General features: G+C 43.3%; 2 protein-coding genes across 2 annotated transcripts; both read right to left on the bottom strand.

The window, feature by feature from the left end:
* Positions 1-766: 766 nt before the first annotated feature.
* GL218_08414 (uncharacterized protein) lies at positions 767-2,442 on the bottom strand (the record flags this gene model as incomplete). The annotated part of the gene is made up of 2 exons (XM_033585216.1): positions 767-840; positions 891-2,442. 2 exons carry the CDS (start codon positions 2,440-2,442, stop codon positions 767-769), a joined length of 1,626 nt encoding a protein of 541 aa, XP_033440804.1.
* Positions 2,443-6,940: 4,498 nt separating this feature from the next.
* GL218_08413 (Branchpoint-bridging protein) lies at positions 6,941-7,660 on the bottom strand (the record flags this gene model as incomplete). The annotated part of the gene is made up of 1 exon (XM_033585215.1): positions 6,941-7,660. The coding sequence occupies one exon, from the start codon at positions 7,658-7,660 to the stop codon at positions 6,941-6,943; it is 720 nt and encodes a 239-aa protein (XP_033440805.1).
* Between the last annotated feature and the right edge of the window lie 5,107 nt (positions 7,661-12,767).

Raw genomic sequence — 12,767 nt, 5'->3', positions numbered from 1 at the left:
AAGAAAAGGGGTAAGATGAGCCTTAGTAATCACACACATGGCTGAACTGATTCACTTATTAGCTTGTGTATAAATATTCAGAGGCTTTGTTATCACCCGAGTCAATACATTTACAAAAACGAGAGGTAATATATCATATGAACAATAGTAATAATTAGTTACTTCCTATCTCTGTATTCTACGCGTCATTAAAACCTATGGTTTACCCTGAATACAGTGTACAGCGCCTCTCTAGCTGTCTTGCTTAAAGAGACAAATCTAATTTCGCACCCTTTGTTGATGCTTTCCTCCTACGACTAGATAATATTATCTCCACCAGGACTTTTAATACATCATCCTTATAATGGTGTTAAGTGGAGCTGGTATCAATGTCCATGCCGAATAATCCAAGCTATCTATCAACTATCGCGGCCGACACCGACCAAAATAGTTTGCATCTTTCTCGGCAATCATGTCTTATATATGCAACCCAGGAGCCGATATAATTCAGTATCGCAACTCCAAGCCTTATAACCAATAGCTGTAACCTCAGGGGTATGTCTGATCCGATTTATTTTGATACACTCTGCGGTGCAACAGTAGCTGGTGGGACTCCAAAGAAAGTGCCTTTGCTCTCACCAAGAGCAACTTCCAATGATTTGCCAGTGTGCTGGAAGATTTAAGAGGATTCGAGTTGCTGCTTCTTGCGAGCTTTCTCGGCCTCTTCTCTTATTCTCCAACTCACCATTGGGTCCCACTTCTCACCTGACCGTTGCACCTCTCCGTGCTATGTGGGGAAATGCATTACCTGGCCAGCAGGGATCTTGATATTCTCCCAGTTCTTATCTTCATCACGCTCATCTAAGCTTAATGTTAGTATAAAAATAGTAGAGTTTCCCGTAGAAACTTACCCAGCTTTATAGCTTGCATTTCTCTCACTCCACAAAACATCCCATTGCGCCCCTCCCGCTGTACCAATTGCCAATGACCAGTGTTTCCCTCCCCAACCCAGATTTCTTCAGTGAATATATCACCTTCTTGGACTGTACGATGCGGGTTACGTGTTGGTAGAGACAAAATATGCGATGATAAGGCGTGTGGAATGCTGAATAACCGTTCGAATCTTCGAACCAAAGGCAGCCAGGAAAGAGTGTTCTCCGTATATGCAACTCGAACGTAAGGATTCATATATATGCCCAACTCTTTCTCTCCGGCTTTCCTTGCTACCTGGGCCACGTCGGCATGGAACAGACAGCACTCACAGGCGTCGAAGAAGAGCTCAGGCTCGTAACGGAACCGAACTGGTGCTGTAACGTTATGTGGCTTCGCGGGGTCAATAACATAGCTGCTAATATCCTGAAAGTGAGAATTCGGCAACGTCTCATTCATATTCTGTACATATTTCGCCTGCATCGCTACCATTCCGCTCCAACAAGCCTGGACAGGAACGGCATCCTCTTGATTCAGTATGGCAGTCCTCGATACACCTTCACCAGCATTGAGGAATACTGGAAAGAAGGGCAATCCGGCAGAATAACCTTCATAATCACGAGTGACATAGAGGTCATAAAATTTTAATGGAGTCCAAAAGTCAACGGCACATGCTGATAAGTAATGTGATCGTCCATCAGAGTCGATATTAGTACTGAAAAGGAGATGCGCCGCTTCCATCGCGTGAAATAAAACATCGTTCAGGAAAAGAATCTTGTCGTATTGAATTGTCCCGACGCTTGGATCGAATCGGTCAAGTGGTCGTAAGGCCCGATTCCGCATTTCAGACAAATAAGCTAGACGTTTCACTCGCTTGGTTTCATCAGGTAGTGTGACGGTCGGGAAGTCCGACAGAGGCACGTGAGGGTCGTTGACGATGTAATTCTTACACCTCAGCTGCCGTCTTAGGCTTTCAAGTGCCGCCGCACCTTCCGGACCGCTATCATTCTCGTAAATGCTCAGAAAGACATTATTGTCACCGAGCAGATGTATTAACTCCAACAGACTCTCTCCCCAGAAACCATTAGCCAGATGACCCTCCTTATCATATAAAGAGACGGCGATAAATATCTTCTCATTATTGATATTAGCACAGCCCGCTTCTCGAATAGGTCCTTGGCATCGAGTTTCCAGGTCTCGGTAGTGCTGAGGGAGTCGCGTATAGGACGGAGCGATGATAGGCGTCCCTATTAAAAGTATACATATAATTATAACGATGTATTTAAGAAATGCGACAGCTAAGCTCGCAGGGCCTCTCCGTAACTTCCGTCGAAGACCTCTCGGCCGAGCCAGACACCACGAGAAGAGCCGTTTATCCCATTTCTGATCAGACCTAACTGGCTCCTCTGATGAGGCCTCTACATCCTTTCGCGCATCATTTCCGAGAAGAGATGAAGAGGCAGACGACGAGGCTTGAGCCTCATCGTCATCTAGGAGGCCGATTCGTTTCTCTGATGATGTAGAGCTAGGCATTGATGGAATAGCGCATCAACGCGAATAGACGACGATATATAGGCCGACTCTAAGTCAGGCCGAGTGCGCGTAGCACAACAAAGGCTATTGTCTTTATGCCAGCTTGACTGGTGAGTCGTGACACCCGCCAGATATGCCGAAGTATAACAAATTCCAGGAAGGCGACAAACCGAAGATCATCTATGTATCGATCTAGCGGGGAAGTACTATCGGGTACCAAAAAGCATATTACTCCGTACCCATGAAGCGGTCCGTGGTTGCTAGCCTTACCGACAGAACGGAAAAGGTCCTCTCTTTCTCGTATATGACCCGGCTAGCTTGGAATACCACGGGCTATAGAAATGAAGGACGGAATATAGGAGTAACGAAGTTGGACGAACGATTTAAGGTCGAAGCGGGACGAACGCGGTCGGGGACTAAGCTCTATTTGGTAAAATCTGTAAATACGCGTAAAATTGCTGGGACAACTAGAACAATTATATCAATTATTTGCACTCTTTATGCATGTGCAGTTAATTGAAATTACGCTGTCGACAGGAAGCAAACAAAGCACTAAAAAGAAATGGCGTGAATATGCTGTGCGGTTGGGTTCTACATGCAGGCGTAGAGTTTTGTTACCTGGAATTAAAGGAGTTGAAAGGTGGAGTTGGAGTTGGAGTTGGACAGGCAGACAGGATTAAAGAGGGAGTTGCGTACTTAGCAGCTGGGTATAAACACTAGAATAAACGCTGTAATAAAAAGACGGCTGCGCCGCATTTCGCATTACGTAGTGGAGAGGCTTTGCAAGGTCCTTAGCGAACAAGGCAACTGCTACCGTTTTAGACTTAGCTGAAGTGACATTGACATAATTAATTCACCAAGGCCCGTGCCGAATCCCGCGTAAAGGCTGATAAGATCTAATCAATGGAGTTATCTATCAGTATATTTATCTTATTTGACAAATAGGAAATATGTGACGTATATAGAGCCAATACAATTTAAGCATAATATGATAGATGCCTAAATTACCTGGGTCAGGTTGTCAACCTTAATTGGCTGCCTGGTGGTATTATCTGAATAAATACCGCCTATGTACATACCAAGCAAGTAGGCTGCCAGTATCTAGCAATATAATTTATTGGTTTCGGCAATTGAGGTATAGTGTCGTAACTACCAGCCATAAAAATACGCCGTAATCAGGTACCGAGTGAAAATTACTATTAGCTGGGCTTTAATATACCTCAAGTAATATTCATCTAATGTTGTATACCTGATGCATACTGTACCTAGGCATGTCTGAATCATTGTCCTACCTATATGAGGTAGTTACATCTACATACATGCGTGTAGTATCACAACACATATGAGATAAAAGGTGTTCTTGCAAAATCGCGTATTTAGGTAGTGACGGTGGCACTTAGGTATATTGTCATGACCCCTATTTCTTAACTCCAGTCTCCAACCGTACCTAAGTACCAGGCACTCGACGTATGGAAAAATCCAAGTCATTGTTACACAACACAATACCTTCATATTTTATATTATCTCGTTGCAATCTGATATTTTAAAGAATAACTAGCATTATTTTCTATTTGTATTAATGCGACACTCATTTTTCTTCTTCCTAGCCCCCGGTTAACCACAGATACGGTGAAGGATTCCAATAAATATTGCGCTGAGCCAGCTTCTATTCACACAGCCACAATGGAGCCCAGAAAAATTAATAAGGATACGTCTTATATCTCGTAGCTAACTACCAATCGCAACATATATACGATTTTAGGCTAGCAATGTCATGCTGACTACCATAGCTGAGTATATGCGAACTTCGCAATAACTAATGGAGTAGACACGTATAAGAGTAGCATTTTTATAACACGGCCTATACACTTATGCTTTTATAGAAGCACCAACGGGAATGCGAGGTATCTAAATATCTGCTTAAATAATTGGAAATCGGCTTTAGAAAGCTACCTAATGCACCTCCAGTGATGAATAGGTAGACATTAGCCGCTTTAATTTTTATTATTTTTACCCCAGATAGATACCTAATACTTAATACTTCCGAGTCTTATAATCTGACCTTGCAGAACGTCAGGTATTTCAAATCGTTTATCAAGACCATTCGCCAATGATAAACTTATATCTGACATGGGCTTACATAAATGTTAGCTGAAAAGCTGAAGCCTACCAAAATAAAAATCGGAGATCTTTTAACGGAAATGGGCATTGCATTTACCAAATCAAGTATGTTGGTGCGATGTTTCTCTTATCCATTGAACGTGATTCCAACTCAGTCCCTCTATATAGGTGCGAAATGCTAGCCAAAATTCCATAGACCGCAATTTGTGTCCCTTTTAGTAAACTTTTTCAACACCGATCGACACGCTTCAAAGATGGTAGGCGTACCTAGATCTAAACGGTGCCAGCGCTGTAAACGCATCAAAATTAAGGTGAAAATATACTTCTATGGAAGAAAGAGCCAGTTAGACTAATTATATTTGTCCATTTTGATTAGTGCGATGAGAACTGGCCGACATGTACTCCATGCCTACGTGCCGGGATTGCCTGTTCTGGCCCTTCTAATCTGACCAAGTTTATCCATACCAGCTCCCACTCCTCAGCCACTGACGAAGCTAGACCGGGTGAGGTTGCAAGCCAGCTCACGACTCATAGGAGACCAGTTGGTAACCTAGAGAGCATCCGCCAACGAGGATTACCAGGTGGAGCTTCGTTTGGGCATTTCCGCTTTGCTCCCGATGGGCCACGGAAAACCCTCACAACTGTGGCGGAGCGTGTAGCTGCTCGTCTGGTTGGATATCTCTCCCACGAAAACGCCCCGTGGGATATACTAGCTTCTTGTGGGTATATTAAACACCTGCCGGTTAGATTAGGCGAAAGTGCCGCATTGAGAGACTGCGTTGCTTTAATGTCCTCGACTTGGATCAACTCACGACGAGGTTTGATGACAACTCAACTCCTTGATTCGAACCTTTATGTAAAAGCACTGAGGACTCTTCAGCGTGCCATCAACGACCCTCATCAACAACTCAGCAGCGAAACGCTAGCTGCTGCGACAATTTTAGAACGGCTAGAGCTTATATTCGATACGCAACGCCCTCATTATCGATCACACCACTGGGAAGGAATTCAAACTCTGATGATCAAGCGAGGTCCACCGAATCCTCGAGACAGCTTAGACGTTCATTTAGCATTAGAAAACCACGCAGCCCTGGTAAGCATCATCCCCCTTTATGCTTTTAATTATCCTTAACGAAAGAAGTAAGCTTCACTAACTTGACCCATTTAGGTATCACATTGGCTTGTCGCGGGGGGCGAAAACTTCTACTTAAGCTCTCCATGGAAGGAGGCAATCGAGCAATCGTTCCTAGCTATAAAGCACTCTGTCTCAAGTGAACAGGCTGATTGCTATAGCGTAGGTTACTTCTATGGATACTGGCCCGACCTCGTCCACGAATTTCGACGTGTTGCCAGTAACCCAGATGTGAATTTGCAACAAATACAAGCATTGGCTCTTCATGACAAAGTTGCGGGTCTCGCTGCGGATATCACATGTATCGGCGAGCCAATCCTGCTAAGGATCTATAGCGCGGGCCAAATACTTGAACAAACAGATCCCAAGTCTCCGATTGGTTTGAAGCTCCATTTTGGCAGCTTGCATATAATGTCATTTTATATATCATATGTCATGATGCGAACGATTTTTAGTCGACTTCTACACCACTTGACAATTATGCTAGAGCAGCCAGACCCAGCCCTAGAAGAAGAACACAGAGATCTCTGCAGAAAAATGTGGATATGTATCCCATTCATCAAGGGCTTGGGGATGATGGCCTCCATCGCATTCATTCCCCAAATGTATTTGTCATATGAAGGGGCGGGAGAAAATGAGAAAGAGTACTTACTTGACAACATAATTGAAATATTATCATACAAAGGGAGCGGGAGATATCCTACAGATAGACAAGCAATGGAACGTTTCGTACTCAATTCAGCAGAGGCTATGGTCGGTCGAAGCCGTTTTGCCATGAGTATCCCTCCCCCGCAAACAGACGTCGTTCAAACAGAGGAAGCACAAAGCTAATGAATCTGCGATGGGCATCTTTTGTAAATCATTCAGAAATATACTTCCCTTCAGCAACTCTTTTGATTATCTCGTTTCATCTCCCTTCATATGAACTTACATAAAATAGAGATATCTCTTCACAAGATTCTTTTGGAATTTGTGGCGCATATTGGTGCCGAGTTATAAATGGTGACCAAAGGGGGTTCCAAGTCAAATAGGGAAATCACGGATAGTAGACCGTGAGGAGGGTTATATCATACCACAGAAAACAGAATGATCTCCAGCAAGTTCTGAATTTATTTTTGGTTCTGTCGCTAATTTGTAAGTGTGTTTGTAGTAAGTCGCATTATTCAACCTTAATATAAAGAGTGTATAAAATAGCAGCGCTCCGTTCTCGAATCATAGGTATCTCGTTCAATGTCCGGAGAGTTTCTATTTGGCTCGTGCGTCGCGTTCCATCTCGGTAAGTTCTAGAGAATCCTTTGCTTCCAACTTAGTATTCGACTTCCGCCTCGGCGGTGTCTTCTGGGAGGCTTTATTCTTCGTATTGTGGCAATCGCGGGTAATATGACCGAGTCTGCCGCATTTATGGCACACAACACCTGATGTCGGCATGATGTGGGTCATGTTAGTGGCCTTCCCTGTGCCTTCGTCGTCGCGAAAAGTCCCGTTCCCCAAAGTGAGATCTCGGAGTTGCTGGTGTTTTCTGTTATTTTCGTGTTCCGGTGTAGCAATGGCATTCTTGATGACTGCTTGAACAAGCTGTTTTGCCGTATCGACGTGTTCCTGTGTTTCCGCTGTGATAAAACAATGTAGAGGTTCCTCATAAGCATTGGTATCGACTCGTCCGGGCCCACAAGGGCCGCCGCGGCCTTTGCCTTCTATCATGAAACCTTTCCCGCGAATGACTATAAAGGCATGAGATTTGGCGCTCATCTCGGCAAGATTACGCCTGTGTGGCCCCAGGAGCTGTCTGATGAAATTCACTTCCGGGAATTCCATTACGGGTATGTACACCTTCTCTGTGGGGTGTCTCCGTCGGAAGCTGCCTCGGATGTAGTCCTGTGGTGGATGGTAGTTAGTTGAGGTGGTCCCAATTGCGGTAGTCTCGGGTCCCCATCTGCTCCGTTTTCCCTTGCTTGTTGAAGCCATAGTGGAAGTATTCACTGATTTTGTATAGTCGTAACCTGCTGTAAAAGAATTTTGGTTGAGCCAAGTCTCGCAAATCTCAATGTATCGAAAGACGGACGGCAGAGTACAAGTCGCTGGTAGGACAATGTGTGATGTTTCGTCGTGTGGCGCTCTTATGGGTGTCCTTGTGAACAGTGTTACATCTTCTTTTTATCGGGTATATTTTCTTATGGGTATAGTATGAGTCTGTAAGGTTTAACTATATGTTTGTCGTCAATGATGATAGAATGTAAGGTATGGTAGTAAATGCTCGTGGGGATGGATCTCCTGTTTTATATAGGTGGTCTTTTCCTAGTATGGTCCAGCAAGGTTTGAAAGGAGCATTAGGGCTATGGCCTAATAAACTCAAGATGCTCGATCACTCGAGCATCTTTGGGTTACGTAGTCGTTGTTTCATAACCTAAAGTTCATCGCAAAACTCTAACTTAACCTTAATTCTATATATCTTTAGGTACTGTTGGAGGGTACAATGGCCCAAGGGCATATATATATAAGATTTGACCAAGTACCTGAAGTGGGGTCCCAAAAACCTCTACAATACAACATCAAATTATCCTATCCATTATTATTTCAGTACCGTATATAAGTAGCTAAGAGCCTTGGTCTAAGTGGTTTGTATTTACACTCTATATAGAGGAATAGCTACCTAGTAAAATTTGTTGCTGCACGGATACTAGGTCCTAGGAGTACTAAGTTCATAATTCGATAAGTTTCTCTACGTGGCTTAATGATAAATATATCTATTTATAAAGTAGTATACATCTAATGGACAGAAAAAGCGAATGGATACCCGAATGTAGGAAATCATCCGGGTAAGATTTCTCCAAATATCTAAAAAATAGAAAGTAAACAAAACTAATTAAAGCTAGTTTAGGTGACTAGCCAGATGAACAAAATCGTACGCACACGTCACTAATTTAATCCCCATCAGTGTCAGCCCCTAGCGACCTTAAAGCTGGTCAAAGACAGCGGGGATGGCGGCTAGAGCGGCCACCATTGCGAGCATTGCCTTATTACCCTCCATAGTAGTACCTCCAGAGGTTGAAGAAGAAGTAGAGGAACCTGAAGTCGAGTCAGATCCAGTGGAGCTAGGAGTGGAAGAGGCCGTGGGGGTGGTGTCAGCCGATGAGGATGGTGACGAACTAGATTGAGAAGCCGTACCGGAGAGCGCATCCTGTACCTTCTGGTCGTAGTCCTGTGTACCAGAAGTTAGTAAATATTCCCTTAGATAAGAAATAGGAGAATGAGATATATGGTTTGGGCTTAATTTTACGTACGGGGTCATCTACGGATATTTTAGTTTTGCAGGTGCCGATGGCATTTCCGCAAAGCCCGACGCCCTGACAATTGCCATTGTTGCCCTGATCCGTGATGCAGCAATCTGTGTGGTTTTCGCCGCTGACTATGGAATAGCCAGGGCAGCACTTGTTATTGGAAATCAATGTCTGACCTGAAGGGCAAGATCCCTGAGGGAATGGCTAAGTCAGCTCTAAAGTCGAACATACGGTATCTATCGAGCGTCTTGAGTATCTCATATTATTACTCACTGTGATCTGCGCTGCGGTAGATACACCTAAGATGGCGAATAAGACGGTGACATATGCAACCATTTTGGAATGAAGTAAATTTATTGCAATATTTCAAGTTTGATTTGAAAAGTATTAAGGTTCAAGGCTTCCGTGGCTTCGCGATGCTGGAGTATGGTTGTAGTATCTTGTCGTTGATGTGGTGAAGGTATTGATGTGAGAGTGTCTGGTTCAAGTCTCATAGCGAGGGAAAGACTACACTATTATATACAAATTCCAGTTCTATTAAGGGAACTTATATTGCATATGATGGGTTGTCGACGTAGCTAACTACCTCCCGCTCAATTCTACCCTTTCAGGATCATGAAGTTACACAGGTAGCAGGGGACCTATAGTAAAACGATAAACGTTATTAGAATCTGGAAATAGTGGGTTATGACCATCGCGGGACCTGTAAATAACTAAGAAGCTTACCAAAATCAATAGGGGTAAGCTTTATGGACCGCCTTTGACTTCCCAAAACGGATAAAACTTCAACATTGGTACGGGGACCCACTATCTTGAGTAGCGGTACGGCTGAACCGTAACCAATGATATAACCCATGACTATACTCCTAATGGTCAATTCAATGCAGCCTTATTTCTTTGTTACATTATATATCAAGTAAGACTACCGTTGTTCTAAATGAAATGGATGTAATTGGGAAGATGCTGCGACTGTAGTTGTATGATTTGTCTGCTGATTCCTATGGGTACTCTTAAGTGGAGGATAGGTACTAAGATTAATATTGTCCTAAAGCCTTATCTATGTCCTGCTGCAATTTTCGACTAAGCTGATATTTCCAATGAGAGCATGGCAACAAACGAATAAGGTCTACTATAAGGAGCGGTATGAGACATGTTGGGAAAAAAGGTACCTACCTATGTATATAAGTCCAGCCTCTCCTTCCACTCATGAGAAATCTCAGTTGATCGATCAAGACACACCTATAACTCTCATATAACCCTTTTTACTGCTTAAGATGGCGTAATGATGTTTTTAGATCTTCTTATTATGAAGATTCAGTTTTGTATGTAGATGCTTTCGTTCCTACTAAGATACCTAGCATTGAGTCTCTTATCTACCTAGCCAGGAGGTCTAGCCTTCGTACTCCAGCAGTACGCAGTTGTGAAACTAAGAATGGAAGTCTAAATAGGCATTTATACAAGCGCTATTTCGAGTTATCGGCAATATTTCCGCTTAACACGTTTTCTTTAGCTGTAGTTACTAGGTACCTACCTAGATATATATAGGGATATAGAAGTATTCGCAGGTTATCCCACAACACTGGCCTTGGGAACACCATTTATCCATCCTAACATTGTGCCTCGAGATGAACTATGGGGGGATACTTAAAGTTCACGACTTTCTACTTATGTGTAGTGTTAAGGGCTAGTTTACGTGACCACAAAACCGCACAGAGAATCAATATTTGATATTTACTTAGGAGGTAGGTAGACTTTATAAAACATCGTGGATATGAGATACTCTCATGAAAGTCTGAGATATTCTGAGTTCTAGTTTTAGGGTACTGAGACTGGTTCGGACCTTCAGGCTTATTTCCATTCCAAGAAGCTACAAAATGTGGATTAAATATATTATAATATTATAAATTATCACATTTTTGTGGCAAATTATTCTATTCTATACAATTTTAACCGTATCGATTAAATGAAGATGTTACTGATTAGATGCCGAGTAATCAATGAGAAGTAACCGTCGGTATTGCCCTTTGCTGAGCCACAGTTATACATACAGGCGTAAAATAATATTCCCTTTCCTTACAAATAAAGTAATAAACTCTCCTCCAATAGGGACTTAGATCAGAGTAGCAACCAACGAACAGCAAGCAAGCATTTTAACTAGATTTAAGGAATAGTTGCCTACTTGGCAATGCCCGTGTGAACATTCTTCACCTAAGAGGATAATTTTTACGAGGACAGTTTGATATTATATTCTATAAGTTCTGATTGATGATTCATATTTATGAGTCTTACCCAATCCCTCCCCACCGCTACTAGAGTAGGATTCTTCGAACCGATACGCCTCGCCGGCATTTTTTAATCACCAGTTGATACTGATCCACTTACGCCCTACGACTGCCTGGAATTCTGCCTTGGTGATGTTTACCATCATGCAACGTCAAGTTCATTGTAGGTAGCGAATTCTGGTTTAGGTTAGTAAAGGTCCATAATAGGGATATCTGCCTTGGAGCTATACCGATTGCTGCCTATTATTAATATCAAATGCGACCCGTGCGCTATGAGTTTATAAACCACCTCATATCTAGCTAGTATCAACTGAAAACTAAACATGAAATGATGTATTAAATAATGTCGACATCAATATCGCAAGCTGTGGATAATGCTGATTGGCGTGGTCGCCGCCCCGGCAAACCGGGGGCTGATATTCCACAGCTTAGCTGCGAGTTATGCAAGTATGACTTAAAAGATATTTCCGGTAGCTAAGTCGATATACTAATTTATTCTGTAATAGGAAGCGGAAAGTTAAATGCGACAAATCTAATCCATGCTCAAATTGCGTAAAGGCGGACGTGATATGCGTCCCTATTCATCGCAAGCGCTTACCCCGTGGTCGCCATACCCACCCCCGGTCACTCGCAACACTCAATACCGGCGAGGAGTTAATGTCCCGAATACGAAACCTGGAGGCTTTAGCTTCAAATATCAATGAATTGAAAGACTCGGCGCCGGAACCCGGACCGGCGACCACGGCTAGCGCTGAAGTGGGTCTGGATACCGAGAATGATGTTGGTTGGCAGTTCTGGGCTCAGATCGCAGATGAGGTAATATATATCCCTTTATGATACTTTCATATCAACTAACATTATAAAGGTAGAAGGCCTACGCGATATCGTCGAGCGGGCCTCGGATGACGAGGAGAGTGTCTGGTCAACCCCGAATTCTAGTTTTGGTACTAATTTGAGGGTAATTGGCATCGGATCCTCTAGTCATGGTGGTCTCCCGGCGATTAATGATCATCTAAAAAGCCCTGCTGTGACAGCTCAGCTATGCGAAATCTACCTCCGCCAAGTAGACCCAATCATCAAGGTTCTACATCGGCCCTCTCTAAGCAATTTCATGCAAAACGGCCAACGCTATTTAGCGTACGATACTAATCATGTATCTACGATATGTCTGAGCTCGGCCGTCTGCTTTTCTGCTGTGGCGAGCATGACAGAAGAGCAATGCCAAAAATTGTTCAGTTCGAGGAAGCTTTCGCTGATGGCACAATTTAGAGCAGCTTGTGAAGCCGCTCTCGAAAGCTCGGAACTATTGACGACAAGTGATATTACTGTCCTACAGGCTTTCGTATTATATCTTACTGCTAGGCGGACTGAGGACTCAAGCCGCGCTGTTTGGACTATGATCGCATTGGCCGTTCGGATAGCGAAAGCTTTATCTATACACATAGGAAGGGTAGAGTCTTTCTTCAACCGGCAGATGAGACGTCGGTTATGGTTCACGGTGTGTCTTTTAGA

The sequence above is a fragment of the Daldinia childiae genome, assembly GCF_008694065.1.
Source record: "Daldinia childiae strain JS-1345 chromosome Unknown Scaffold12, whole genome shotgun sequence".
Classification (NCBI taxonomy): domain Eukaryota; kingdom Fungi; phylum Ascomycota; class Sordariomycetes; order Xylariales; family Hypoxylaceae; genus Daldinia; species Daldinia childiae.
This window is presented reverse-complemented; position numbering and strand designations above follow the sequence as displayed.